Source organism: Sciurus carolinensis, chromosome 17 (genome assembly GCF_902686445.1).
Source record: "Sciurus carolinensis chromosome 17, mSciCar1.2, whole genome shotgun sequence".
Taxonomy (NCBI): domain Eukaryota; kingdom Metazoa; phylum Chordata; class Mammalia; order Rodentia; family Sciuridae; genus Sciurus; species Sciurus carolinensis.
Window position 1 is genome coordinate 1,956,357 of NC_062229.1, and position 27,611 is coordinate 1,983,967.

General features: G+C 63.4%; 3 protein-coding genes across 6 annotated transcripts; 1 reads left to right on the top strand and 2 right to left on the bottom strand.

The window, feature by feature from the left end:
* Positions 1-20: 20 nt before the first annotated feature.
* On the top strand, positions 21-3,253 carry Gipc3 (GIPC PDZ domain containing family member 3). Of its 3 annotated transcripts, XM_047530949.1 has the most exons (6): positions 21-261; positions 940-1,125; positions 1,262-1,442; positions 2,595-2,707; positions 2,905-2,986; positions 3,101-3,253. In XM_047530949.1, the coding sequence occupies exons 1-6, from the start codon at positions 37-39 to the stop codon at positions 3,250-3,252; spliced, it is 939 nt and encodes a 312-aa protein (XP_047386905.1). In that variant the 5' UTR covers positions 21-36; the 3' UTR covers position 3,253. The 3 variants fall into 3 exon arrangements, with proteins under 3 accessions (XP_047386905.1, XP_047386904.1, XP_047386903.1); XM_047530948.1 differs by having other exon boundaries at positions 2,595-2,986; XM_047530947.1 differs by having other exon boundaries at positions 2,595-3,253.
* Positions 3,254-5,704: 2,451 nt separating this feature from the next.
* Tbxa2r (thromboxane A2 receptor) lies at positions 5,705-13,391 on the bottom strand. 2 transcript variants are annotated; one of them, XM_047530951.1, is made up of 4 exons: positions 13,174-13,391; positions 9,979-10,052; positions 9,023-9,875; positions 5,705-6,977 (listed from the first exon to the last, which is right to left on the bottom strand). In XM_047530951.1, exons 3-4 carry the CDS (start codon positions 9,806-9,808, stop codon positions 6,732-6,734), a joined length of 1,032 nt encoding a protein of 343 aa, XP_047386907.1. In that variant the 5' UTR covers positions 9,809-9,875; positions 9,979-10,052; positions 13,174-13,391; the 3' UTR covers positions 5,705-6,731. The 2 variants fall into 2 exon arrangements, with proteins under 2 accessions (XP_047386907.1, XP_047386908.1); XM_047530952.1 differs by lacking the exon at positions 13,174-13,391 and adding an exon at positions 11,779-12,120.
* Positions 13,392-16,563: 3,172 nt separating this feature from the next.
* Positions 16,564-27,361, bottom strand: Cactin (cactin, spliceosome C complex subunit). Its single transcript, XM_047530928.1, has 10 exons — positions 27,158-27,361; positions 24,460-24,931; positions 22,615-22,710; positions 22,109-22,254; positions 21,376-21,538; positions 21,190-21,304; positions 19,778-19,970; positions 19,026-19,148; positions 18,660-18,943; positions 16,564-18,535 (listed from the first exon to the last, which is right to left on the bottom strand). Exons 1-10 carry the CDS (start codon positions 27,334-27,336, stop codon positions 18,045-18,047), a joined length of 2,262 nt encoding a protein of 753 aa, XP_047386884.1. The 5' UTR covers positions 27,337-27,361; the 3' UTR covers positions 16,564-18,044.
* Positions 27,362-27,611: the final 250 nt, after the last annotated feature.

The following is a 27,611-nucleotide window of genomic DNA, read 5'->3' on the forward strand; positions in this document are numbered from 1 at the left end:
GCGGCAGCCAGGGTGGGTGGAGGAGCTCCTCGGGCCATGGAGAGCGCTGCTGCCCGCGAGGCCCCGCGGGCTGAGACCCCGCGCGCCCCTGTGCCCCCGCCCTCGCCCGCAGAGCACCCAGCCGCGCCCCGCGTGCGCCCGCGCCTCGTCTTCCGCACGCAGCTGGCGCACGGCAGCCCCACCGGCAAGATCGAAGGCTTCACCAACGTCCGCGAGCTCTACGCCAAGATCGCAGAGGCCTTCGGAATCGCGCCCACCGAGGTGAGCGCCCCGGTTCCCACTCCCGAGGTGCTCGTGCCGAGAGGGGAGCCTGGACCTTAGACGGGAGACCGCGGATCCCAGATTCCTAGGAAATCTTAGATCCCAGGCCCCCCGGATGGTGGGAGCTGGCAGAGGTCGGGGCGTGCCATGCCACCATGCCACAAGGGACCCCTTGGCACTCCTGCGCAAAAGATTAGTAGGTCTTGGGACTGGGAATTCCTACGTCCTCCAGGGACCCGCTCTGCGTGCGGGCCAGCTAGGAGTGGATTCCTGCCTTCTGGGCGGCGCCGGGGGTGGTCCCTGGGCGCCGTGGCCCTGGGTTTTGGGCAGACCTCTCACAGGTGGGAAGTGCAGAGCGGGTGCTTTCCAGCCAGGTTCATGCACTTTGAAGCCCCAAGAGGGCGCCAGGAAATTCCCATCCTCCTAAAAAACCTCCACAGGGTATAACATGGTAGTCGGGGTGGGGGAGGTGGGGGAGAGGGATCCCCGCAGCTTCCCTCTCCCCCGCCTCCCCATTCCCAGGTCCCAGCCCCTGCCACTTCCCACAGGCGGGCTCTGCACCTCTGGACCTGGGTTTTCCCCTTCTGGCTCTGCGCTCACGGAGTGGTTGATTTGCACCGTCTGGGTGGTGCAGAGGGAATGGGCTGAGGTGAACTCGGGTCCCCTCTTCTCCCACAGATCTTATTCTGCACCCTCAACAGCCACAAGGTGGACATGCAGAAGCTCCTGGGTGGACAGATAGGGCTGGAGGACTTTATCTTTGCCCATGTGCGGGGTGAGACCAAGGAGGTCGAGGTCACCAAGACAGAGGATGCCCTGGGACTGACCATCACAGACAACGGGGCTGGCTATGCCTTCATCAAGGTGCCCTGGGGTGGGCCGGTCACTTCCTGGGTGCTTGGGGATCTGACTTGAGTGACTGCCCCTCTGGATCCAAGTGGGTTCTGGGGACCCAAGGCAGGTGGCCGGGTTGCCTGAGAGTGACTTTGGGTCCCCACAGAGGATCAAGGAGGGCAGCATCATCAACCGGATCGAGGCAGTGTGTGTGGGCGACAGCATCGAGGCCATCAATGACCACTCCATTGTCGGCTGCCGCCACTACGAGGTGGCCAAGATGCTCCGGGAGCTGCCCAAGTCCCAGCCCTTCACCCTGCGCCTGGTGCAGCCCAGGAGAGCCTTTGGTGAGAGCCACCTGGGCTGGCGGGGGCTCCGGAAAGGGGCCACTTGGCGACCGCGCAGTGTGGGGGGTAGGCTGGACACGGTCAGTGGCCGAGCACCTGCCCAGCGTTGTGCAGGGCCCTGGCGCCACGCCAGCACCATAGGCACAAAGGACGTTTCTAGATGCCTCTTGTACGTGGCAGAGCCCCTGGCCCTGCATCCCAACGGGTAGGGGTTTTCTAGATGGTCAGAGGCTGGGTTGTGGGGGAAAGCTTGGGCAGAGGGGTCGGATAGGGAGGCGTCTCGGTCCACCTTGTGGCCAGTCGGGAGCTTGGAAGGTGGCCCCATGACACTGTGGCATGTCCTAGAATGGCACTTTAGACAGGGAAGTCTGTGACTGGCCCCTGGAGGAGACGAGCTTGCTCTGGATGTGGCTTCTCAGCCTGGGCACTGTGGACACTGGGCTGGACCCTTCTCTGGAGGGGCATCCCGGGCACTGCAGGGTGCTGAGCAACATCCCTGACCTCCACCTGCTCCAGACCAGGAGCCATGCCAGGAGCAGGTGACCGTCACAGGTGTCCTGGACCTTGCCAGGGTGCCTGGGGACGGGATCTCCCCCGGGGCCTCCACAGCTGGCCTCTTCCTTTTCAGGGCGGGACCTCTGGAGGGAGGGAGTGATGGGGACGGACACGGGCTGCCCGTGGCCCATCGTGGGGGCCCCTTGGGTAGCACCGCTCTAGAGCGAGACTCCAGAAGTGCCTTGGCGCACACAAGGGACCCAGGAGACAGGCGCACGAGGTTTTAGAGTGTCTTGTTTCGGGCCTTGAACTCTGGGAGCCAGGCCTGCGAGGAAGAGCGAGTCTCCCCGAGGGGGCTTTTGCAGACGGAGCCGCCAGCCACAGGAGGGTCCCCTGTAGTGAGTCACTTGAAGTGGGGGATTCGGGGAACCGCCGAGGCAGGAGCACGTGGTTCTCCGTCCAGTCTGCTACGTGGCTCGCCCCGGAGGCCTGGTGGCTTCGTGTCTTAGGCAGGAAGAGTGGAACCTTGAATGGGGTCTCTGAAGACTCACCCGTGGAAGGTGGGGGACCAGAAGGTTCTAGGGAGGCTCAGCCTGTGGCCTCCCAGGGCTCTGCACATCCGGAACACAGGCCTGTCCCCCACTGTGTCCCCTCCAGATATGATCGGCCAGAGGAGCAGGAGCAGCAAATGTCCTGTGGAAGCGCGAGTGGCCAGCGGGAGGGAGACCCTGCGGCTCCGCTCTGGGGGTGCCGCCACGGTGGAGGAGGCGGTGAGCGTGGGAGGGTCTTCCGGGGCTGTGGGCCCAGCACCGTCCACCTCCCGGCGTCGGTTTCCAGCCCGTGAAGCAGGTCCTGATGGAGGGGCGGCGGTTCCAGAGCCGGGGCACCGTGCTGGGCGTCCCGCCTGCTCGCCCCTGGGGGTCGCTGGGTGGCGGTTCTCACCCCCGCCTCCCCTCCTGTGCCCCAGCCCAGCGAGTTTGAGGAGGAGGCCTCTCGGAAGGTGGACGACCTGCTGGAGAGCTACATGGGCATTCGCGACCCAGAGCTGGGTAAGGGGCCAGGGTAAGCGGGGGCCTGGGGGCGGGCGCCCCTGGGAGGAGGTGGGGCCCCAGGAGAGGCCAGGCCGGAGCGCCCTCACCCGCGTCCCTCCACGTTGCCCACAGCATCCACCATGGTGGAGACGTCCAAGAAGACAGGCAGCGTCCAGGAGTTTGCGCGCTGCTTAGACTCCGTCTTGGGCGAGTTTGCCTTCCCGGACGAGTTTGTGGTGGAGGTGTGGGCCGCCATCGGCGAGGCCAGGGAGGCTTGTGGCTAGTCTGCCCCAGGGCTGGACGCAGCCCCAGCCCAGAGCCCAGCCCACTGCCCCAGCCAGTGCCCACAGTCCAGCCCTGCTCCAGACCCCAACAGAGCTCAGAGGCCAGGTTCGTCTCCAGAACCCAGTCCATCTCAGAGTCCCAACCCGGCTCCACAACCCAGTCCCACATTAGAATGCAACCCAGTTCTGAAGCCAAACTGTGCTCCAGAACCCAGGCCAGCTCTGAGCTAGAATCCACCTCTAGTGACCAGCCAGGCTCCGAGACCAAGCCCAACTCCAAAACCCAGCTCAGCTCTGAGACCAAACCTGGCTCCAGAACCCAGCTCAGCTCTGAGACCAAACCTGGCTCCAGAACCCAGCTCAGCTCTGAGACCAAACCTGGCTCCAGAACCCGGCTCAGCTCTGAGACCAAATCTTGCTCTAGAACTCAGGCCAGCTCTGAGCTAGAATCCACCTCTAGATACCAGACAGGCTCTGAGACCAAGCCCGACTCCAGAACCCAGCTCAGCTCTGAGACCAAACCTGGCTCCAGAACCCGGCTCAGCTCTGAGACCAAATCTTGCTCTAGAACTCAGGCCAGCTTTGAGCTAGAATCCACCTCTAGATACCAGGCAGGCTCTGAGACCAAACTCAGCTCTGAGACCAGGCCCGACTCCAGAATCCAGCTCAACTCTGAGACCAAACCATGTCCTAGAACTCAGAGCAGCACCAAGACCAAGTCTGACTCCAGAACCCAGCTCAGCTCTGAGACCAAATCTTGCCCTAGACCTCAGGCCAGTTCTGAGCTAGAATCCATCTCTAGATACCAGACAGGCTCTGAGACCAAACTCAGCTCTGAGATCAAGCCCGACTCCAGAACCCAGCTCAGCTCTGAAAACAAACCATTTTCTAGAACTCAGAGCAGCACCAAGGCCAAGCTCCATTCTAGAACCCTGTCGAACTCTGAGACCAAGCCCTGCTCTAGAACTCAGGCCAGCTCTGAGACCAAGCCTGTCTCTAGAACTCAGCTCATTTCCAAGACCAAGCCCTGTTCTAGAACTCAGGCCAGTTCTGAGATTGAGCCCAATTCTAGAATTCAGCCAAGCCCTGACATCAGACCAAGTTCTGGAACCCAGACAGATTTTAAGATTCTGCTCAGTTTGGAGATCAATCCCAGTTCTGAAACCCAGTCGAGCTCTCAGACTGAGCCTGGCTGTAAAACTCGACCTGTCTCTGTGGCCCGGCCCTACCTGGACACTCAGGCCAGCTTGGGAGCACCACTTAGTTTTGGAACCCAGGCAAGACTCCAGAATAAACCCAGTCATAGAATTCAAGTCAGCTCAGAGTTCAAGGTCAGCTCTCAGACCAAACCCCATCCAAGAACTCAGACCAGCTCAGAAAGCCAGGTCCACACCGTTGCCCAATCCAGAACCCAACCTCAACTCTGCTCTAAAACCCATTTGCTTCCGAGCACCTGCCCCCCTCCTGAGTCCACGTCCAGCTATGGCGATGAGTCCAGCTCCGAGACTGAGCCCGGCTCTGGAGCCCAGCTGGCTTTGATGAGGCCGATCTCCAGTGCTGGAATGCCACCCACCCCTGAAGCCAGCTCTGGGACTCGGCCATGTGCCGAGCCCCGCTCTCCCTGCAAAGCACAGTCCAGCTCTGGGACCCAGACAGACTGCACGGCCTGGCCCAGCTCCAGAGCTCAAGCCAGCTCAGAAGTCCACCTGCCCAGCCCCAGAACTCAGCTCAGCTCCGGAGCACAACCCGGTTCTGAAAACGCAGCCCACTCTGAAATGCAGTCAGCTGCTGAGACCCAGCTGAGTTCCAGAACCCAGCTAAGTGCTGGAGTCCAGTCCCGTTCTGGGACACAGTCCAGTGCAGCCCTGGGGCCAGGCCCTAGGACCCTGCCTTGTTCTGGGGACTGGCCTCGCTCTAGGCCACAGCACTGCCCGGAAGCTCCACCCACCCCCAGCCCTCCACTCAGTTCTGAACCCCTGCCACGTGCCAGATCCCAGCTCAAGGTGACATCCCAGGCCACCTCCGGCACTCAGCTGGACGTAGGGACACAGACAAGTTCCAGTATGCAGTCCAGCTCTGAGCCCCACTCCAGTTCCAGAACCCAGCCTGTTTCCAGAACTCAACTTGGCACCAGAACTCCACCCAGCTCTGGAACTCAGCTCAGCTGGGAGCCTCTGTCCAGCCCTGGAGCCCAGTGCAGGCCCTGAATGCAGTTCAGCTCGCAAACCCAGAGCACCTCCGGAGCCATCTCCGCTCCAGACCCCGATCCAGCGCAGAGAGCCAGCGCTGCTCCAAAACCCAGCCCAGCTCAAGCATCCAGCTGAGCTCCAGCAACGGGCTCCACCCACAGGCCCCTGGCTGTGAACCGTGCTCAGCCTGGTCTCTCGGACCCAGCCCAGCCCCCAGGTCCATCCCCTAGAACCCCAACCCCAGCCCCTGCAAGGCCCTTGGGCTTGCACCTCAGCCCCGCCATCTGGGACAGGGACCTAGGCCAGCCCTGGCCCCAAGCAGGGCGCCACCACCTCCCACCTGCCGCCCGCCGCCAGTTCCCTCGCCCCCTAGAAGTCAGCCCTTTTCCCCAAGCCCCAGTTGGGACCCGACCCACCATATCTGCCACTCCTAGTCCTGTCCCCGGGGTACCTCCTGGGGTCCCGGCACCCTGTGCCCCTCCCCCAAGCTCAGGGAGTCAGGGCCCCTCCCGCACCACTGGTAGCTTGCCCATGACATCTTCCTGGCTCCTGTCCCTCCCAGCTGGCCCCCAGATGAGGCAGGTGACCTCATTTCCCAGCAGGTGCGGAGGATGGAAACAGGGGCTTGGGTTTCAGGGCCCTGGTTTCGGGGAGGTGTAAGCAGATCCAGGCGGGGCGGGAAGGCGGGCGCTCTCTCCTCGGTACCTCAGGGCTCCTGGCAATAAAGGCCCCTGGCGCCCTGCAGCCGCCTGTGTCACTGTGGGGCTGGGAATGGACGGACATCAGGCCGAGGCCTGCGGCGCGCCCGCTGTGTGCCGCGCGCTCCTGGGCTCTTCCTGGGCGGGAGGCCGCCCTGCCTGGTTGCGGAGCACCTGCGGGCCTGCTTCGGTCAGCGTCCCGCCGACGCCCCTCCCTCCCTTCTCCCCAGCCGCCAGCTGGGTTTAAAGGGCTGGGCGCACGCACGCTCCGTCCATGAGGCGCGCGCAGCCGGTCCTCCATCCCTCGCCCTGCGAGGCGGGACCCCGTACCCTCCCCTGCCCAGGCCGCTGCTTCCGGAAGCGAAGGGACTAGAGCGGGGCCGCAGGTGTATTTGGGCAAGAAGGGGCGACGGCGCTGGCGGCTTCCAGGCAGAGCCTGGCGGGCGGGTTCCCCGGAGCGCCCGGCCGCGGCAGGTCCTGGGCGCAGCGTCCCGCGCCTCCCTCGTCGGGGCTGGGAGTGGGGCTCCGGGGAGGCGGCTCCAGGTGAGAGAGGACGGGTCCGCGGGGGGCCAGGCCCGGGTCTGCGCAGGCCCTACTGCAGCCTGGACCCCCGGGCGGGCTGCGGCCGCAGGGACAGCGACCTGGGCCGGGCGCTGAGGCGCGGGTGCAGGCGCCGCAGCACGGCGCGGCGGAACAGGATGTAGACCCAGGGGTCCAGGATCTGGTTCCAGGTGGCCACGCGCAGGTAGATGAGCAGCCGCTGCTCGGTGGCCCGGGACAGCTGCCCCGCCGGGTTCATGGCAGGCGGGTCCTGCAGCACCGTCTGGGCGATGAAGACCTGCGAGGGCCAGGGCATTAGCGGGCGGCAAGCCTCCAGGCGGCCCTTTGGCCCTGAAATGCCCCCTGGCTGTGCCACCTGGGGAGAACTGCCCAACCTCTCTGAGCTGCTGCTGCTGAGTCCACAAGGAGCACCTGCTTCTGCCCCTCTTCTGGGCACAACTGAACTCCGCCAAAAGGCAGAGCCCAGCGGAGTCTGCTGCCGCCTCAACCTTGCCTGTCCGGTTTCAGGCACTATTTTATTAACATTTACCTTTCACATGCTTTTTTGTGGTGCTGGGGATGGAACCCAGAGGCACTGAACCGCGGAGCCATGCCCTCAGACCATTTTAGTTTTTGAGTCAGGATCTCACTAAACTGCTTGGGTTCTTGCTAAGTAGCTGAGGCTGGCCTCGAACTTGCAGTCCTCCTGACTCAGCCTCCTGAGTCTCTAGGATTACAGGTGTGTAGCCACCACACCCACCAAAAAGGAAAAAATTATTTTACATGTGTTGAATTTCTACATGCTAAATAGTTTATACTTGATTATTTTAACACATTTCATTCAATATAAAGTTTACACTTATAAAAACATAAGGACTGTTTTAATGTTATTATATAGCATGATTTTTTAAAGTAACATAATAATTATTTAATTAATTTAATTATTAATGATAATAATTTGTTAGGTATATAGTTACCTAACATTAGGTATCATGCACTATGTAATCACGATCTTGCATAATAATGCAACTATTAGTTATAATAAGAAAATAAATATAATTGTCTTGTATAATTACAATTAATTATAACTAAAAAATTTATAGTATGTCAAAATAATTTGTATTTTATTAAAATGTATTGCTACATTAGAATTATTTCCTAAGTACCTACTGTGTGCTGGGTGAAGCTGGGGACAGAGCAGACCCTGGTGGGTCTGAGACCAGGGCCCCTCCAGCCTGTCCTCCCCGCAGCAGCCAGAGGGTGCCTGCAAGCACCTGACTCAGGTTCCCCCGCTGCCTAGAGCCCTCCGTGGCTCCCACCTCCCCCGGGGTCAAGCCTACAGGACCTGCTCCACCCCCACTCTCTCCTTCCCTGCTCCCCCACATGGGCTCCTCACTGTGCCTCCAACTCGCCAGGCTCCTGTGCCCGGGCCTGTGCCCGGCTGCACCCTCCGCCTGGAGAGCTCCTGCCCCACACTCCTGCGGTCTGCTGGTCTCCTGCTCTCCGCCTCCCAGTCTCCAGGCCCACCCTTCCTCCTCTTCCCTTTCCTTTGCTGGTACTGGGATTGAACTCCGTGATGCTCTGACACTGAGCTACATCCTCAGACCTTTGGATGCTGCCCAGAAGATCCTCCTGCCTCGGCCTCCATGCCCAGCTGTCTTCGGGCTCTGGAAGCATTGAATTCTCGGCCACAGGAGGCAGGTTCTAAAGGATGTATAGGAGTCCACCTGCTGGGCAGACCCGGGAAGCACCGGGTCCCTTGCTCTGTTCTCTGCGGGGTCTGCAGTGCTCTCACTGGCTCGAGGGGCCGGGCAGGTGTTTGTTGAGGGAATAGGTGAATAAATGCTCGGATTTCTTTGCAGACACACCGACAGGTGGGCCTCCTGTCCTCTGCCTTGTGTGGTGCTGGGTGGACCCCAGGGCCTCAGGCTCACAGGCACCTGGTAAGCGTCCACCATGGAGCCCCTGGCCCGGGGTGGCTGGCTCACCCTGTTCTGACTCCAGTGGAAATGAAATGGTGCTGGCTACCCTGCGAAGCCAGAGGACTCCGATCTCGGCTCAGCAAAGAGCAGCCTGTGCAGCTCCTGACACCAGCCAGGCTCCCCGCCAGCCCCGGGCACGGGCACAAAGTCGCACCCGGACAGGGGTCTTGCACGATTCTGCCTAGAACGCCTTCCAGGGTTTGCCTGGCGGAGCTCCTGCTCCTCCTTCCCGGCCGGGGCTCCGGTGCCCTTCCTCTGGGAGGCCCTGAGCCGGAGCCTGGAAACCCTCCTGGTCTCGGGCCCAAGAGCCCCCCTGCCCAGTTACCAGGGGCGCCTCTCCCACCGCCCGGCCCCCACTCACCAGCAGTGGCGTCCAGCAGATACTGGCCACCACCATGATGCCCAGGAGCTGGACCATCATCTCCACCTCGCAGTCCCGCGGGCGCTGCTGGGCGGGCTCCTGCCCATGGTAGACGTGGCACAGGGTGGCCACGCTGATGGTGTTGAGCAGGAAGGACAGTCCGACCGACAGGCCGCCCAGCAGCGCGAACAGCAGGCCGAAGGCCACGTCCCCTGGCTGGGCGCCCAGTGTGAGGAAGCACCAGGAGCCCGGGTACTGCACGGTGTAGCGGCCCAGGCCCAGCAGGGGCAGCAGCCCCAGCGCCAGTGCCGCCGCCCACACCAGGCCCACCGTGGCCCAGGCGCGGCGCTGCGAGGCGGCTGCTGGGCGCGAGAAGGGCCGGGTGATGCCCAGGTAGCGCTCGGAGGCCATGGCGGCGCCCAGCAGCAGCGGGCACAGGCCGAAGAAGACCATGGCCACGCCCATGAAGTGGCAGAGGCGGCAGCCGGGGTCCACGGCGCGCCAGTCGAAGAGCGCGGCGTGCTGGGCCACCACCACGGTGCCGGTGATCAGCAGCCCCAGGAGGTCCGTGAGCACCAGGCCGCCCACGAGGGCCAGGAAGGAGGACCGCGGGCAGGGGCTGCCCTGCCGGGCACCGGCCAGCACGCTCAGCGCCAGCAGGTTGGAGGCCAGGCCCACCACACAGAAGGAGGCAGCGAACCAGGGCGAGGCCACCAGACGCCGCTCCTCCTGCGTGGTGTTGGTGGGCCGGAAGCAGGGCCCCAGGGCGCTGCTGTTGGACCACATGGTGCGGGACGGTCACCACCCCATCCGGCGAGGCGTGGCGGCTGGGCTGGCACCGGCGCAGGGGCACCTGGGGTGGAGAGAGGCTGCGTTCGCCCGCCGCTGCGCCCAGCCTGCCCTCCCGCCGCTCTGCGCCACGGGCGCTATGGCTGCCCACGGTCCAGCTCCCTTACCGCAGTCTCAGGGGCTTCGAGGGCGAAGACCAGGGGCCTGTCCTCAGGGGACACCGGGAGAGATTTTCTGGGTCCTAGAGAAAGACAAGGAGCCGGGGTTGGAAGGCCAGCCCTGGTCTCACCGCAGCCCCAGGCTGGTGGCTCCTGTTCCGGAGCCTCAGCTTCACATCCTTCCCACGGCTGAGCCCTGAGGGGACCAGCACAGACTCCAGCCGCCGGCTCCGACCGGCCTCCAGCGCGCCAGGCTCAGGACGGCTGGCCGTGGGCCAGGGCGCGGCTCCGCTCCGCCCCGCAGGTCCTGCTCCTGGTGAGGCCCGCGGGCACTCTCTGGCCAGCCTGGAGAACAGGGCGTGCTGACGTCCTGCCCCTCCCGGGATGCTGTGATTGCTTTTTTCCATTTTCGTGGCTTCACTTTTATAATAAAAAAATAACCCAGAAGTTCCAATTCCATTTTGGGAAATAAAGCCAGCGCCTTTGTAGGGATGGGCTCTGCGGGCAGCAGGCACTGGTGGGCCCAGGGGAGAGCCCAGCACACAGCCGCTCAGACACCGCACAGCAAAATCAGGCCAGATGTGGATGATCATGAAGCGAGGCGCTAAAAAGTCAGCTCCCTGCAGGCCAGTGGCTGGGAGGCCAAGGCAGGAGGATTGCAAATTCCAGGGCGGCCTCAGCAACTTAGCGAGACTGTTTCCAAATTTAAAAAAAAGGGCTGGGGATGTGGCTCAGCAGTTAAGCACCCTGGGGGTTCAATCCCTGGTACCAAAAAATAAAGAGAGAGAGAGAGAGAAAAGAAAAAGAAAAACTCAGCGGATTGCTGAGGACATACCACAGAGGACGAGAAAGTTCAGAGAGGCACCAACTGGCCCACCACCCCGAGAAGCCAGGGCTGGACTGCCCGGGGCGGAGCTGTGAGGGGCACGGCGACTGGTGGGCTGCGGAGCTGCTGCGCGGGCCCGTCGCCTCCAAGGCCACAGCGCCCGGAGCTGACCTGAGACTCATGGGGTGGGCGGCAGAGTCGTCTCAAGCCCTGGCCAGCCCGAGTGCCCTCTCCCTGCCTGGGCCTCCCATCCTGCTTGGGCCTCAGTTTCCCTTCCTGTGAAGGGCGCCCCTGCAGGCTGGGAGGGCCGCCGGGCCAGGTTTCCTGCAAACTGAGGTCGTTCCTGGCCCCACAGCACAGCCTCCGCTCGGCTCCTCCCTACAGAGCCTCATAAATCACCCAGCTTCCTGACGGCCACCCTGGATGTCCCTCTGCCAAGAGCCAGGGCCTCTGCCCAGAGGGAAGTGGAGGCCGAGAACTGGAGGACTCCCTGAGGCCACAGAGAGGCAGCCCTGGGCTGCACACAGGACAAGCTCCTGCCTCTCGGATTTGGACTCCTGGGCTGGGGTCCCCAGGGACGGCCCCCTCCAGCTGTCAAGGGCTGTTTCCAAATGTTCCAGGACTCGACCACTGCCCGGGTCAGCCTCCACCAGCCTGGGGTGGTGCCAGTCCTCCTGTGCCTCCCGGGCCCCTCGGCCACCCCAGCCGGCTCACACTGCGGGCGGCTGGGAGCAGAGCCCTGACCCCAAGCCCTTGGCCTGGGGAGGTTGAGAGCTGTTGCAAGTCCCCTGGCCGCAGATGGTGGTTTCTAGTTCCCCCGCCCTGTCCCGCCCTGGGTTCAGGTGCTCAAGTCCCCCAGGTGGGTGGACCAGCAGGGGCACCTGCCATAGCCTCTTGCGTCAGCCAGGAAGCGCAGCAGGGGGCGCCCATCCCGTGGAGGACCCGCCGTACTGAGCGGCCCTGGAGGAACACCCTCCCTGTACCTGGCGGGAGGCGTGGATGCGGAGCAGGGAGGTTGGGCCTCGCAGGATCCGGGCTTCTGGGATTCCAGTGGGCCCCCAGCTCCGGGATCCAGAGGGTCCCGGGTTCCTGGAATCACCATCGAGCCAGCCTCCTTCTCCCCCTGGAGGGCGGACCCAGAGTCCTCGGTCCGGACACGCCTTGGGGTGCCAGGCCCGAGGGTCGCATGGTGCAAGGGGGCTCCCTCGGTGGCCCGAGGCCGGGCGCTGCGCCCTGGCTCCCGCTGGGCTCTGAGCCGAGCCTGAGGAATGCGGCGTTTGGCTCCCAGCACAGGCCCCTCCTCTGGCGGGGGCTCATCTCTCGGCCCCATCCCCCCAGCGCCACCTCCCAGTCCGTCCCTCTCCCTGTCCACACCCAGCCCTCGGCCTGGCCCTGAGTCCTGGACCAGCCCTGATGCTCCCAGAGGGGCCAGGCCAGCCTCGGTCCCCTCCCTGCCACGCCGAGCGCGGGGCTCTGCCCCTGTGAGACAGAGGGGCAGCACAGGCCTGCTGGCGCCTGCTGCCCTGCCCCATCCTGTCGCCATCACCGCCAGGGCTCAGCTGGATGCCCAGCCTGATGCCCTTCCTGCCCCGGGGCCACCAGGCAGGAGTGGTGACCTTGACCTCTCAGGACGTAGCTTGGAACTGCAGACCTGGCCGGCCCGGCCCAGCTCCCCATGTGGACTCTGATGGAGTGCCCACAGTGTGACCCAGCACACCGCCCACCAGGGCACCTGCCAGCCCCAGCCTGCCCGCCTCCCCTCACCACAGAGCAGCTTCCGGGAACCTTTCCTGTTTGTGCCGCAGGAGGCCCCCCGCCCGGATGGAGGCCCTCGGTGTTTCCAGAGCAGTTACGCTTGGGGGTGCCTCGCTGGGTCCCCCTCACGTGGCCTCCTCTGAGCCTGGGTCACTTCGCCTGCCCAGTGGGGTTCCCATCGCAGCAGGAGGGGCCGGTGGAGGCCAGGGCTCCTGGAGCCTCCAGGTTGATGGATCATGGTGGAGGGGAGGGCCACCGTGACCACCCCAAGGCACATGTGCCCAGGTGGCCCCGCGGGGACAGCACACAGCAGGGCACACAGCTCGGCAGACAGACATGCTCACAGGCAGACACACGGACAACACAAAGGCAAGCAGCCGCCTGACAGGGACAGGCGGACACAGATGCACAGGGGGCCACATGCAGCTCCGGCACCCTCCCCAGGCTGGGCGGTCCTGCTGGCGCCGGTGGCCTTGGGATGCCTGCCTCCCAGCCCAGGCCGAGACAGGACCACGGCAGTGCTCCCCGCCCACCGGGGCGCCAGGTCCCTCCACGCCGGCATGGCCGGCACCCCTGCAGCTGGGCGGGCGCAGCAGACCCCCAACCCGCAGCCCAGCGCAGACCTCACTTGGGCGGGTGGGCGGCGCGGGATCCTGGGAACCCGGGGAGATCAAGTCAGGGTGAGGGCGGCCTCGCGCAGCGCAGGCCCTGGGCGGTCCAGACCAGGAGGGGATGCGGGTGGCCCTGGCGGGTGGGTGCAAGCCCCGCTGCGCAGCCTCTGCTCCGGCTCTCGCGTCCTGCCTCCCAGTCTGTGTCTGCCCTTCGGGACTCACCAGCCCCGCCCCGGCCCTGCGGTGGCCACGCCCCCAGGCCCTGGCTAGGGGTTGCTGGGGGCCTCCACGCTGCCCGGGACACCCGGGGGCAGGGCTCCTGTGGGACCCCAGGCTGCAGGGGCAGGGGTGCCCCTCGGACCTGGACCCGGTCCCCGGCCTCTCTGGGGGCCCTCCCGGGGCTCCCACGGTTTTCGCGGTCTGGGTGGCCCCTGAGCCCGAAAGGGGCGGGGCGGGCCCGGTTGGCCCCCTGGAGGTTCAGACCTGGTGCACGGGGGTCCCAAGCTGGCTAACCAGGTGGGCTCGCATCTGACGCACGGTCGGTGCCTACTAAATGCAGGATCAGGGGCTGGGGAGATAGCTCAGTTGGTAGAGTGCTTGCCTTGGAAGCACAAGGCCATGGGTTCGATCCCCAGCACCCAAAAAAAAAAAAAAAATGCAGGATCTGTTCGAGGCCCCTGTGGAGGTGCATGTGGAAGATGCAGAGTCACTTGGGGGAGGGTGACCTGTCCCTCCAACTAGAGGCTGGCTAAGGAAGGTTGGGAAGAGGAGCAGAAGAGACCCGAGGGTGGGTGCTGGCCTTCGCGGGGGGCTGGGTGACAGCGGGAGTGGCCTGAAACCAGCGCTTGCGGCGGGGGAGAGGTGCTGTTTCCGGCCGACTCCAGGGTAGGGTGGGGAGGATGGAAGGAGGCTGTCGCTGTAGAAATGATCCAGAAGCAGAGGCCAGGAGGCCGAGACGGGGCTGGGGTGGACTCCCCAGGCAGATGGCTTGTCACCAGCCCCCTCAGGATGTGAAGGCGGGGAGGCCCGGGCGGGCGTGGCACTGGAGAGGGCGGAGTCTGGAGCAGTGCTGGGACTTCCCGGCAGAGGGAGGCAGCCTTTTACATGTCCTCCCTGCCCAGCGTGCCCAGGTGCTGGGCGCCTCTGGTGGGCTCCACAGCCTGGATCACCTTTTGAGGCCATGTGAGGGGCAGGACTGGGGCCGGAGGGGCACTTGGGCCCCTTTGGCCTTAGTTTGCACACACAAAGTTTGGCCCTGAGTTAGGGTCTGGCGTGATCTGGATGGCTGGCCGGGCCTTGACCCTGCTCCGCCCGTCCCCTAGGATGGGCTCCCGCCTGGCCCAGTCCTGCCCTTCCCTCAGGGTCCGGAAGCCCCTTCCCTGCTTCCCCACCCACTGCTCTTCCGGCCTGCAGATCGGCCGCACTCTGCATCCCTCCAGATGTCCGAGTCTCGGGGTCACTTAACCCTAACTTCTCCCGCCAACTCCTATGCATCTGGCAAAGCCCTGGCTCCAAGGCCCCCTCCTCTGTACAGCCCCGACTGCCCACGCACTCTCACTCCCTGGTTCCCTCACTACAAGGGGACAATGCTGATCTCCAGCTGGGCCTGCCCTTCAGGATCCCCAAGGCTGAACCAAGAGCTGGACACAGACCCTCCAGCCCTACACAAGGCTGGGCCAAAGAAGTGACATGGCTTGGGGCAACCGAGGGGTGAGCCAGGCAGACACTGGGGAAAGGACATGGGAGACTGGGCCTTTGTGGGCTGGCTGGCGTCTCTCAGGTTTGGGATCTGTGACTCTGAAGGGGAGGGAGCAGGAGCCTCAGGGAACAGGTCAACAGGGAGGTGGGTATGCGCAGGCGTGGGCTCACCTGCAGCCCCCACACCTCGGGAGGCTGAGGCAGAGCACAAGTGTGAGGCCAGCCAGCCTCAGCTACTTAGCCTAAGCTACTTGGCGAGCTCTCTCAAAATAAAAACCAGAAAGGGCTGGGGAGGTGGTTCAGTGGTCAAGCACCCTTGGACCCAACCCCCAGTACCAGAAAAAGAAGAGGTGGTGAGGGCCGGAGCTCAGGCAGTGCTGAGGAAGGGTGGACCGAGGCCATTCCACACTCTTCCTCTGTCCTCAGCTCTGAGATAACAAGGCCAGTGTCCCTTCTGGAACAGCCTGGACAGGGGCCGGAGGACACTTGACTTTCTACATTTTTTTCAGTGCTGGGGCTGAACCCACAGCCTCACTTTGATAGGCAGGCACCCAGCCTTTCCTTAGAATTTTGAGGCAGGGTCTCACTAAGTTGCCCAGGCTGGCCTCCAATTTGCCATCCTCCTGTCTCAGCCTCCTGAGTGCTGGGCTGACAGGCATGGCCACAGCACCCAGCTTTGACTTTCTTCTCCTGCTGCCTCTGCCAGGTGGGAGTAAGGGTGTGTGTGGCCTACGGGGTCGGGGAGCAGGCCAGAGGGAGGGGATGCCTGGCTGCGTGGGCCCTGACTTCCTGGCTGTCTGGGCGTCCTCCTCCTGAAACCTTTCAGCCTTGCTTGGTCCCCACCCATATGAAGGCACACAGGAGACATGGGTGGGAGGAGGCAAGGTGGCCTGGGGCCTGGTGGTGGGAACGGAGGCTGGACTCAGGATGTGCCCCTGTGGTCGAGGCTTCCGGTGGGGGCCGTGCAGGGGGCAGCTATTCTTAGCTTCCAACACAGCAAGGGAAGGAAGAGGCCGGGTGGGTGCAGGGCCTCCAGCCACCAAGTCTCCCAACGCTCCACGAGGGCCACACCTCCCATGGCTCCGAGTGCCCCAGGAGGGTCCAGTTCCTTCCTTGGCCTGCAGCCCACCTACTCCCTGCCCCTCATGGCAGGCCCCACCCTCTCCCTTGGTCGATCCTCCCGGGAGCCCATCCCTCCAGGGGCTCCCTCCTCGGCACTGCATGGTCACTCTGCCTGCAGATGTCCACGTCCTGGGGCCAAGCCCTGCCTGGACTGCAGACAGGCATGACCAAGAGAAGCCAGGCCCTACAAGAGGCATGCGCACCATCACGCAGCCCCTGGCGGGCACAGAGCCCAACAGCCTGGCCACGACACCAGTGCCACCTTCACGCCAGGCTCCCCACAAGTTCTCAGGCTGGGGATCCACTGTGATCGCCAGTGACGTCTGCCACGAGTCCCACATGGGACAGTCAGATCCGAGGTCTGGTGTGGAGAGGGTGCCCTTGGTGTGTGCGCAGCACTGGCACAGAGCTCCAGCCACAGGCCAGGCCGAGCCACCCCCAGCCTTTAACGAAACATGGTCTAAGCGGGCTCGGTGGCCACATCTGTCATTCCAGTGCTCGGGAGGCTGAGGCAGGAGAATCTCGAGTTCAAAGCCAGCCTCAGGAATTTAATGAAGTCCTAAGCAACTCAGGGAGAACGCATTTCTAAATAAAATACAAAATAGGGCTGGAATGTAGCTCAGTAGCTGAGTGTCCCCCAGTTCAATCCCCACCCCCACAAAAAAAAGAAAGTCTAATCTGCCCTGGTCAGATGCACTTGCCACCCTCCACCCATCAGAGGCTCCTAGTCGAGGCTGAAGCTAGGGGAGGTACCCTGTCCTGAGGGAAGCAGGCCCTGATGCCCACAGGCACTGCAGCTCCACAGCCTGGGCAGCTGGATGCCAGGGCAGGCCTGGGTGCCGCCAGGTGTAGGGCAGCATCCCTGGCCTCTGCCTTTCCACGCCAGGAGCTCCTCGACACCGCCTGGCCTCCCTCTCCCCCTCCTGAGAAGCCTGGCCCGGGAGAGCAGCCTGACTCCTTTCCTGGTGGCAGAGTGGCAGTGCGCCACCTTGGGAAGCGGGTTAGGAGGCCTGGGGACCACGTGACTCCACCCGGGGCGGCTGCCGGCTACCTCGTGTGCTGTGGCTGTGTGAAAGGCCTTGGTTGTGACTGTTGAGATGCTGCACCATGGCACATGCTGGGCAGGGCCATGCCACCTGCCGCACTTCTGCCAGCCCAGAGCTGGCTCACCCGCTCGTGCCCTCGGGAGCCGGCCGTGTCAAGAGAAACCAAACTACATTTTTTTTCCCCACCTAAAAAAACCTTTTTAGAAAACAAAAAATCATCTCCAGATCAAACAGGTGGTGGGCAGGTCCTGGGCTGGAATGGGTCCTCTGGGCTGCCTGACACACCACCCCGTCTGGCCCTCCAGGTGGCCACCTGAGAAGAGGGGTTGCGTGGCTGAGGACCAGGCCTGGGGCGCACCCGGGGAAGCCCTCGCCACCCCTGACCCGCCTGCGGTCCTGGCTGAGACGGACACTGGTGGGCGATGCGTCTGTCCTTAGGGTAGGGGAACTGACCCTGTGGCTCACAGGGTGAGCTGGGGCCCTGGCTGCAGAGCCTGGTCTCTTCTGGAACGTGTGTGAGGGTCCAGCTTCCGCTGCTGCCATCTGGGCGGGCCCTGGAACCTGTCCCGGGGCTGATCACGTGCTGTGACAGTCTGGGGGCTGGACCTGGGCCCACACTTCCCACCACTGGCACCCCACATCTGGGCCCCTCTCCTCCTGCCCTGCCCTGCCCTGCAGTCATCTGAGACCCTGGCAAGGGATGGTTTCCTGGTGGAGGCAGGTGGCTGGGTGCAGGCTGGTTCCCTCTGCACCTTGCCAGGGTGGAGGCCGGCCTGGGCCTCATTCAGCCTGCAGGCCAGGGAGGCTCAGTGACAGCTGCTGGGCTCCTGTAGATTCTGGACATGGGGGGACACCAGCTGGCCATCCTGTCCTGTTGTCCCCTCAGCCGAGGCAGATTTTGTGGCCACCCCCACTTCACAAAGGGGGAAGGGAGGCCCGGTGGAAGGTCCAGCCTGAGGCAGATGTGGGCCGGCGGTGGTCCCCAGATGGCGCCCGCTGCTCAGGCCGCCTCCGCCATCACCGCCGGTAGCGGTAGCGCTTGAAGTGGAACCAGAGCTGGAAGATGCCGTTGGCGAACTGGCAGCGGAAGCCGTGGCGGTGGGAGTACTCCCACTCGCGGTTGACGATCTTGAAGGCGATGTCCTCGTAGGGCGGCCCGGCGTGGAAGCGCAGGATGGCGAAGTCGCGGTTGTCGGCGCAGGCCTCCAGGAAGTACTCGGGCGTGGAGCGCTTGTCGATGAGGTCGGGGTAGAAGATGTTGAACTTGTAGCCCTGCACGATCTTGGGCGGCGGGTTGTCGAAGTCGTAGTGCGTCTGGTTGTACTTGTTCCACTCGAAGCCCGTGTGCACGCGGTTGAAGAAGCGCGGCTTGCGCGGCCGGTACTTGTCGGCCCACAGGTAGGCCCTGCCGGTCAGCGGCATCTCCACGCTGAACTGCGCCTCGTCCTGGCCCATGCCCTCCTTGGCCCGCCGGAAGAAGATGTCCTCCGCGCTCTCGCTGGCGTCTCCTGCGAGCGGGCTGCGTCAGCGCCCCGCCCCCGGCCCCGCCCCCGGCCCCGCCCTGGCTCCCACCCTGCCCCAGCGGCCGCGGCCCCGCCCCCGGCCCCGCCCCCCCCGGCTTCCGCCTCCCACCTGTGACCTGAAGCTGCTGGCGCGACAGCTGCAGGCGCTGCAGGTCCTCATCGGGCTCCAGCACGTGCGCGTCCAGCGGCAGCTCGTGCGCTGTGAGCAGGCGCGGGCTGTACCTGCCCGCGTCGTAGTCGTCCAGGCTCTGCTGGATCAGGTCCTCCTCCATGAGCACCGCCTCGCCCTCGGCCTCGCCCTCCGCCGGGGCTGCGGCGTCGCCCTCCGACTCGGCGGGCCCGGCCTCTACAGAAGGCCCCGGCGGCGTGGGGTCCGGCTCCTCAGGCTCCAGGCTGCACAGGAGGGAACGGTGGGCCAGGCAGTCGCCGCGCTGCCCGCAGCACCCGCCCGCCCGCCACACTGCCCGCCGCCTACCTGTGGCTGGGGGACGGGGGCTCCTGCTTCAGAATGGGGAACAGCGGCCCGCTCTCCACGCCCTGCTCCTGCTTCAGCTTGTACAGCTTCTGCCGCAGCACGTCCTGGTGGCGCTCCCGCAGCCTGCAACAGGGCGGCAGCCGGGCTGAGGGCATGCCCTGCCCTTGTGCCCTCAAACCCACTCCGACCCTGCCTTCCCCAGGAAACTGGAGCTGAGGGGCCAGCCAGGGACAGCAAACCCAAGTCAAGGCTTTTGGCCACCAGGACCGTGTGAACCATGGGAGCCGGTGGCAGGGGACACAGTCCACATCCTAGGGCATGCACAAGGGGACATGACCCAAACGGCCAAGGCTGGGACGGATCAAAAGTGGGGGCCCAGCAGGACACTGATCAGGACAAATTTGGAGGCATTTATACAATAACAGTGGCAGGCGGCACGGGGACCAGACGCTGTGTTTACAAGACCGAGCCAAGCACGCGGGGAATTCGTGCACAGCTGCGGAGGCTGGGAGACAGGGCCCGTGCAGGCAGGCGGGGACAGCAGCCCAGGGCTTCCTGTGACGCCTGACTCCAGGCAGTGAGGCCTGGTGGCTGGAGCCACTCAGGTACTTGTTAAAGGGCAGAGGGAGATCTGGGCCGGGTGGGGGGGAGCTGACACTAGGCTGGTGGCCCCAGTATCACCTTCCTGCATGGCCCTGGTCTGCAGGGGTTCCCAGCAAGGTCCTGAGAGGAAAGCAAAGGCCGAGGCTCACCTGGCCCTGGCCATGTGGGCTCGCAGCTGCTGCAGCAGGCTCTCCCAGTAGCCCATGTCCAGGTTGGGGCCACCGGCGCGGATCTTGCCCTCGATGCCCTGGAAGATGACCTGCAGCTGGCTGTACGTCTTCCCCTTGAACACCGACTGCACGTCAGAGCTGACCGAGGCGTTGACCCCCTCGCGGCGCTCCCCTGCGGAGGGTGGGGTTGCGCTGCTCAGCAGGCCAGCCCTCCCCCTGCCCTTGGCCCAGCAGCACCCCCTGCCCCCGCACAAGGCTGGAGAGAGACAGGGACCTGGGTTGGGAGATGTTGAGGGCCTGGCCCTGAGACCTCTGAGTGCTAGTAGGGGAGGCTGGACCGTGGCTCCTGGTCCTGCCCAGGTGAGTGACACTGGGTTTGGGGACCTCAGCGTCCCGGTCCTCAGTGAGTACTCTACGGCCCCGCTTATAGACTTTCTCCAACATACCCTGCAGGACCACATGGAGGCTGGGAGGAGGGGCCCAGCAGCCAGACGCCACACTTTGGCTTTGCCAGTTCCAGCTGTGTGGCCCTGGGCAAGTGGCTCATTCTCTCTGTGCCTTGTTCCCCCGAACAGGCTTATGAAAGGCAATGCACCCTGGCAGGGAGAGCCACCCATGACCAATAAGCCCCCTCTTCTGCATGGAGTCTGGAGACCATCACCACAGGATGGGGCCCGGTACAAGGCCCTCCTTGCCAGATTAAGGTCCCAGAAAGAAGCAAGGTGCTGCCAAGACCAAGCCCCATGCCTGGCCCCACCTGCCCATCAGGCCGCTCGCTGCAGCCCCGGGCAGAGTGGCCTCACAGCCAGCCTCCTTTGGTCCTGGGCTCAGGCTGGCTCTGCTGTCTGCATCTGCGCACTCCACCTGCCTACCCACCCCCACTCGTGCTCGTGAGAACCCCCTCATGAGGGCCGCCCCACCCACCAGGACAAAGGTACCTCTGCAACAGCACCACCGCCAGGCTCTCTGCATTGCTTGCCTGGCACTGTGCCGGGCTGGGGAGCCAGTGCACCGCTGCTGTGGGCACATGGTGGGGGAGGCGGGACAGGACCACCCCGGCCTGAAAGGCTGGCTTCTCCAAGCCCTGCTGGTGGCAGAGGGTCAAGGAGCCACATGGGACTGGACAGGCTAAGGAGGGCCTGAGGCTCTAGGCCAACGGCTGGGGCTCTGGAGGCACGATCGGGACTGGTCTGGACAGCCCTGGGCTCCCGGGCAGCCTGCGTCAGGCAGAGGCAGCTGAACCAGGGCCTGCAGCTCCTCTGCCCCCCAGTGGCTACAAGGCCGCGCAGGCTGCACAGGGTACCAGGCCCTGGAGTGGCTCCCACCTACTCCAGCAGCTGCCCGGCCGGCCCTCAGGTCTCCCGTTGGGGCAGTACTGGCCCCACAGTTACCTGGGCCCTTGCCCGAGGCCTCCAGCTTGCGGAGTTTGGCGATCTCGTCCTCGGTGATGACGGTCATGTCCCGCCAGAAGTCCGCGTTCTTGCCTTGCTCCAGCTCCATGTACACCTGGGGGGCAGGGGGGTGGTCAGGGCAGGAGGGCGGGGCAGGGGGCGGCCAGGCAGGGCGCGGCCCGGTACCTGGATGTCCTCCAGCAGGTCTTCCATGTCGGCCACCGTGAGGCCATTGAGGAAGGTGTAGGGTTCGTGCATCTCCACGGCCAGGTCGTCATCCTCGGCGCTGATGTACTTGGCCAGCAGGTCGATGGGCTTCGCCCGCCCATCCCGGATGCGGATCTTGGAGCTGTGGGGTATGCGACGTGAACTGGAGCCAGGTGCCCTCTCCTTGCTGAAGGCCCTGCTCTGTGCAGGGCAGGAGATGAACTCCCGGGAAGGCTTCCCGGAGGAGGGGGAGCAGGAGCAGCCAGGAGGCAGAGGCTGGCCAAGGCAGGGCGGGGAGCATGCCCTGACGAGAGGCCGGATGGAGGGAGGCCTCGAGGGCCTCTGGGGCTGCCCTGGACCTGGCTCTTGTGTGGCCCTGAAGTGAAGGCGGGTCAGGGGACCAGAGGGCACCACCTCCCACTGGGCTTTAGCTCTGCACCCACAGGGACATGTTCCAGGAGCTGAACTTGGTCTAGCCCCAGTGGAGGGGGGGAGAGCTTGAGGTCACCAGGAGGGAGTCCCTCGCTGGGGCCAGTGCTGCCAGCAACCGGCATGGCAAGGAGGGGCCGGGCCTGGGCCTGGACACGCCGCCATAGCCCGGCTGTCCATGTCCGTCATGCTGATGAGGAACGGCCCTCGTGGGCTCAGTGTGAGAGTGCGGGTGGAAGCAGGCGTGTAGCCTGTGACAGTGGCGTGGGGCACAGCAGCCTACCGCAGCTTGGCCTGCTGCAGGTGGAAGTTGTCCTCCTGCTCCTCCCAGGTCTTGAAGTGCTCTGCCTCCTTCTCCCGCTGCAGCAGCTCCAGCTCCTGCTCGCGCATGGCCTTCTCTCGCTCCCGCTCCAGTCGCAGCTGCTTCACCTGCAGGCAGCATGCCAGGTGAGAGGCCCGCCGTGGGTGGCTGCGCAATGGGCCCCTGCCCTGCACACGGAGATGGCTCCAGAGTCCTGAGGTGCTGGAAAGACCCTGGGGCAAGATGTCCCCCCTTTTTACAGGATACCTAGCAACTGGGAGTGATCAGGGCCACCTCAAAAGAGCATCTGGAAGTAAAGTCCAGAGGAGAGTAGAAACCTGGATCCAGCTGTGCCTGAAGCCAGGCCCCTGGACTCCGCATACAAACTAACCAAGTCCTGTGGGTCTTACACCTGGTGAGTCAGCCTCCAGGCTCTGCAGAGTGAAGCCCTCCTGACACTGGGTGGGGCGAACCCTGAGTGCCCATACCTTCTGTAGCTCCAGCCGATTGTCCTCCTGGATCCTCTTGTTCCGCTCCTTCAGCTCCTTTTCCTCCAGGTGGCTGATCCCCTTCTTCTCCAGAGCCTAGAACAACATTCACACCCACTGAGCACAGTCGCCACCTGCACTGAGCTGTTCAGCTTCCCGGTGAGCCCTGACCTCCTCAAGAGCACTAACTGGCTGAAGCCTCTCCTTTGTAGAGAAGAGTGCCTGCCTGTGGCTGCGCATCTGATGCCCAGTGTGTCCCCAAAGCCAACCCATACAACGTGGCACACAGTAGCAGGGCCACCACCAGCAGCAGAACTGAAGTGCTGTCCTGACCCCACCCCACCCTGCAGGAGGCCCTGCAAGCAGCTCTCCCAGGCAGTCCTGGGGCCTCACCAGGTTCACAGAGTCTGCTGCAGAGACCCCATGGAGGCCAGGCCTCAGTGTGTCAAGATTCCTGACCACATGTGGCAAGGGCAGAGGCAGTGGCACAGGGACCGAGGGTACTTAGTCTGCGACCTTGCCAGGGTCACCATGGAGAAGGAGGTAAATGGTTCTCCAACTCAAACCCCAAGGGGCACCAGTGCGTAGCAAGTGTTCTCCTCTCCTTTATGTCCCTCTCCTTTGACAGAGGGCGTGAGGGTGCAGGCTTAGCACACAATTGGCTCTGGTCCAATGACCTTGAACCCTCTGACATCATCTAGCAGTTGTGACTGCCCCCGACCCAGGATCCCAACACCTGTGAGGGTGCTCAATCCCCCTGGGACCCAGAAAAACGTGCTTCCAGATGCCCTGGGGCTGTCCGGCTCTGGAGCCCTCAGTGGCCACGTCACTCCAGGCCCTCTGCAGCCCTGGTGGCAGTGACAGCACTCCTGCCTCCATAGCTGCCAGTGGGGACACGGCTGCGCACCCAGCGCCTGCGGCAGGACCTGGCGGGTGGGTTTGGAAGCACTTCCTTGATACTGATAAAGGCACAGGGGCAGGGCCAACGCGTCCTCTCTGGAGAGGGAACGCGTCAGCTGAGGTCTGAAGAGCAGAGGGGCAGCAGACATGGCAGAGGGGCGGCGGTGCCAGTGGCTGGGGTGCCCCGAGCTGTGTGCCGCAGCTGCTCCCCACGCTCGGCCTGGGCGGGGACGGTACCCTGTACGCTGTCTCTGCACTGGTGGGAGCTGCTCTGGGTGCTGGGACCGTGGGCATGCCTCAGTGGAAGATGGCACAGGAACTGGGGAGCTGAGCCAAGGCCGCCTGGCGTGCTGGGCCCTGAGACTGTCTTCCCAGGAGAGATGCCCGGGACAAAGGCACGCAAAGAGAAGGTCATGTGAAGACACAGGTATGGGGACGTCATGTGACAGCTGAGCAGCAGCTGGAGGGATGCCACAGGCCAAGGGCCACCAAGGGTCTGCCGGTGAGCATGTGAGGCCAAAGAGGCAGGGGGGACCCTTGCTGGAGTCACCTTTGGCAGCACACAGTGAGAAAGCGGCTGCAGGTGTCGGCCTCGTGCCCAGGGCTGAGGGCTAACTGGTCAGCGGACAAAATGACAAACCACAGCACCCATGGCTGTGGAAGCAGCTGCAGTCTCCATGGTGGAAGCAGGAGTACGTGGTGCACGTGTGTGCCACCTTCGTCACGCTGAGGCACGCTCAGTGCATTCGAGGCCCTGAGCGCCACACCAGCACCGGATCACTTAAAACAGAATGTCTTTTGGGGGCTGAGTGGACCTCGGTGGGACAGCACAACTCGGCATGTGGCTTCAATCCTAAGCACCAAAAAAGCAAATCCAGCTTCCAGCTCTGTCCGAGCGCAGGCGGAGGCGCCTGGAGCATGCGGGGCACGAGCCGCGTCGCTCACCTTGTTCCAGATGAAGGTGCCCAGCAGGTTGTTGTCGCCGAAAGGGTTGTCGGTGTTGGTGTAGCCCATGTACTCCTCGCCCCAGCCCATCTTCTCGCGTTTCTTGCGCTCCTTGGCCTCCTTCTTGGCAAGCCGCCGTGCGCGCTTCTCCTCGGGGGTCTCAAAGGCCTTCAGCAGTTCCTCCTGCTGCTTCCGCTCTTCCCGCAGCCGAAGCCGCTCCTGCAGGCTCTGCTGCTGGCTCAGCGCTGCCGCTGCCGCCCCAGGGCTCTGGGGACGCCCCGGGGACGCTGCACTGGATGCTAAGGAGCTGGGGGACCAAGAGCGCCGGCGCCTGCGGCGGGCCCATGAGCCCCGCAGCTGCTCCTCCCCAGAGTCAGACTGCGAGGACCGATCCCGAGAGCACCACTGGGGTGCAGCGGGGCTCCGGCTTTGCCTGCCCGGTCGCGGCCACCGTTCTTCCTCTGAATCCGACCTAAGGAGAGCGCCCGTCAAGGCCCACTTAGTGCCTACTGCTCAGATGTTTATCAAGCGCATGCTGACTGCGAGGTACTGTCCCCAGTTCTGAGGACACGGCAGGGAACAAAACCCTGACACTCCTGCCTTCTTGGGCTCGCTACCCGGGGCCCCCCTGAAAACCACATACCCCTACACTCCACACACCGCTGTGGTAAGTCACAAAGACTAGTGACTGGGGGTGCTGCAGGTCAGACAAGTCAGGGGGCCGCTCTGAGGTGGTGACATGGAGCAGAGGCCTCCAGGAAGTGGAGAGGAGCTAAGGGGACATGTGGGGATGGGGGGGAGGGTATTCCAGGAAGGAAGAACAGCAGAAGCAAAGGCCCTGAGGAAGGAACAAGTCTGGCATATTCAAAGACCGGCAAGGAGGTTCTGTCCTCTGCCGGGAGGCCAGGGTGGCTGAGGAGGGGCAGTCAGGGCAGCGGGACGTGAGCTGGACTGCAAGAGCAGGAACCAGAGGCCCTGACCTCGTTCAAAGTGTCAGGGTAGGCCTCCAGGTGTAAGCAACGCTTAAACTGATTTAAAGGACATCAGGGGTCCACCAGGCACAGGTCACTGGAGTGACTTCTTTAATGTCCTGGGTCTTTGAAGGCAGAAAACCACAACCAAGCACTTTTTTGTTTAAAGACTTTACCTTTTCGGCTCATGTCAAAACACCTAAACTCTGAAAACCAACCATTTTGGGGATTTCGAATACTGACTGCAAATTCAGATTTGTTATCATGAATGATACCAACTCTAATTACATATCTGACGGATAATCACTGTGAATGACTGATACCAGAAAAGAGTACACAGAAAAAGACCAAGCTGATGATGACGAGACTTACTGCCATGCTTAACCCAATGCTAAATTCAAGTTCATTTAAACCAGGGTCTTACTTAAACCCTGGGACTTCAACCAGACTCAGCAAACTTTTAGTGCAAGGGACAGGATGGTAAATGTTTTCAGTTTTGATTGCCACACAGACTGTGAACGAGCACTCAACTCTGCTGTTGTGGCGCAGACCCAGCTGTGGACAGGGCACAACATGGCTGTGTTCCATCAAAGCTCTACTTCTTTTTTTTAAGTGTATATAATTTTTTGTCAACAGACCTTTATTTTATTTATTTGTATGCGGTGCTGAGGCTTGGACCAGGAACTCACACATGCCAGGCAAGCACTCTTTCACTGAGCCACAACCCCAGCCCAAAGCTTTACTTCTTGACACGAAGATGTGAACTTTATATGATCCTCAGGGGTCACGAACTACACATCTACTTTTGATTTTCCCTCTCTTGGCGTTTAAAAAAGTAGAAGCTATTCTTGGTGCATAGGCTATAGTTTGCTGACCCCCAGGTCATCTCTCTCTTTATCCTGCCACTTGTATCTTCCCAGAATTCCTGGGTGACAATCCATTTATCAGACTCAAAGGGAAAGCGTGTTTTACTACACCATTCTGGCTATGGTATGGACAACAGCTGGAGAAACCCTGTGGAGACTCGAGCACACAGATGGGCAAACTGGGACCACAGAGGGGCAGGACTGGCCTGAGCATCACAGCCACCTAGGACTGAGTCAGTACTGGGACCCAGGTCTGGGGGTCACTGTCCTGTTTTCCTTGTGCCTGGTGGACTCAGGCGAGCCTGGTCAAATGCCCCATCTCCAGGAGAAAAGGGCTGTGGACTCCGGGGAAGCTGAGACTAGGCTCTGGGAGTCAGCCGAGATCCACTACCTGCCATCGCCCTTCTCCCTTGGCACTTGCAAGGGCTGCCACCTCTACTTCCAAAGTCCCTCTCAACTCCACGCACTTTTCCACCATGCCTCCCAGCAGGACGGCCGTCTACCGGGGACAACTGCACCACCCACCCTGGTGCCACTCCTGCCAAGTCCCCAGTCCTTGCCTGCGAAAGCCAAAGGTAGCTGTCACTTTCCCGCTCGATATCCTCCCCCGGCTCCCCGGCTCCCTCCCGACAATGGCCAGCTTCCACGCACTCGGGCTCTGCACCGCCCGGCCTCCTGCTACCGCGCCGCCTCACCTCCTGCTGCCCGGCGCCTCGCTCCCTGCGGCCCCTCTAACCAGCGGCCGCCCTGCCGGGTGCCGACAGCCCCTTCTCCGGGAAGCCCGCCCTGACACGTCGAGGGTCTCCCAGCTCCCGAAGTGGAGGACACTGGCCTCCCCTGCGCCGCCCACGGCCGTCCCACCTGCGCTCCCGACTCCGCCGCCTCCGCCTGCGCCGTCGCTCGTCCTCCCGGCGCCGCCGGCTTCGCCGCTCATGGCTCCCACTCCGACTTCTGCTCCGGCTCCGACTTCCGCTCTGGTTCCGCTGCCTTCGGCTCCTGCGCCCCACGGACCGCGAGCGCGAGCGTGTATCTCGACCCATTGGCGGCGGCGGCGGCGCAGACGCAAAGAGCCGGCCCCCTCCGGGGGCCTTCCTCGGCCTCGTCGCGCGCGGGGCTGCCCAGGTCGCGCCTGAGCTTAGAGAACAGCCCCTCCGGTGTCTCCAGCCGGCAAGGACCCCATACCCCAGAGCCTCCTCCCTGTCCGCGGATGCGGTCCGCGTGACGGACTCCGATTGGACCGTCGTCTCCAGAGCCGGAGCACTCCTCCTTCAGGCAGTACTGTAGGCTGTCCCGGGCGGGTCCTCGCGCCTTAGGG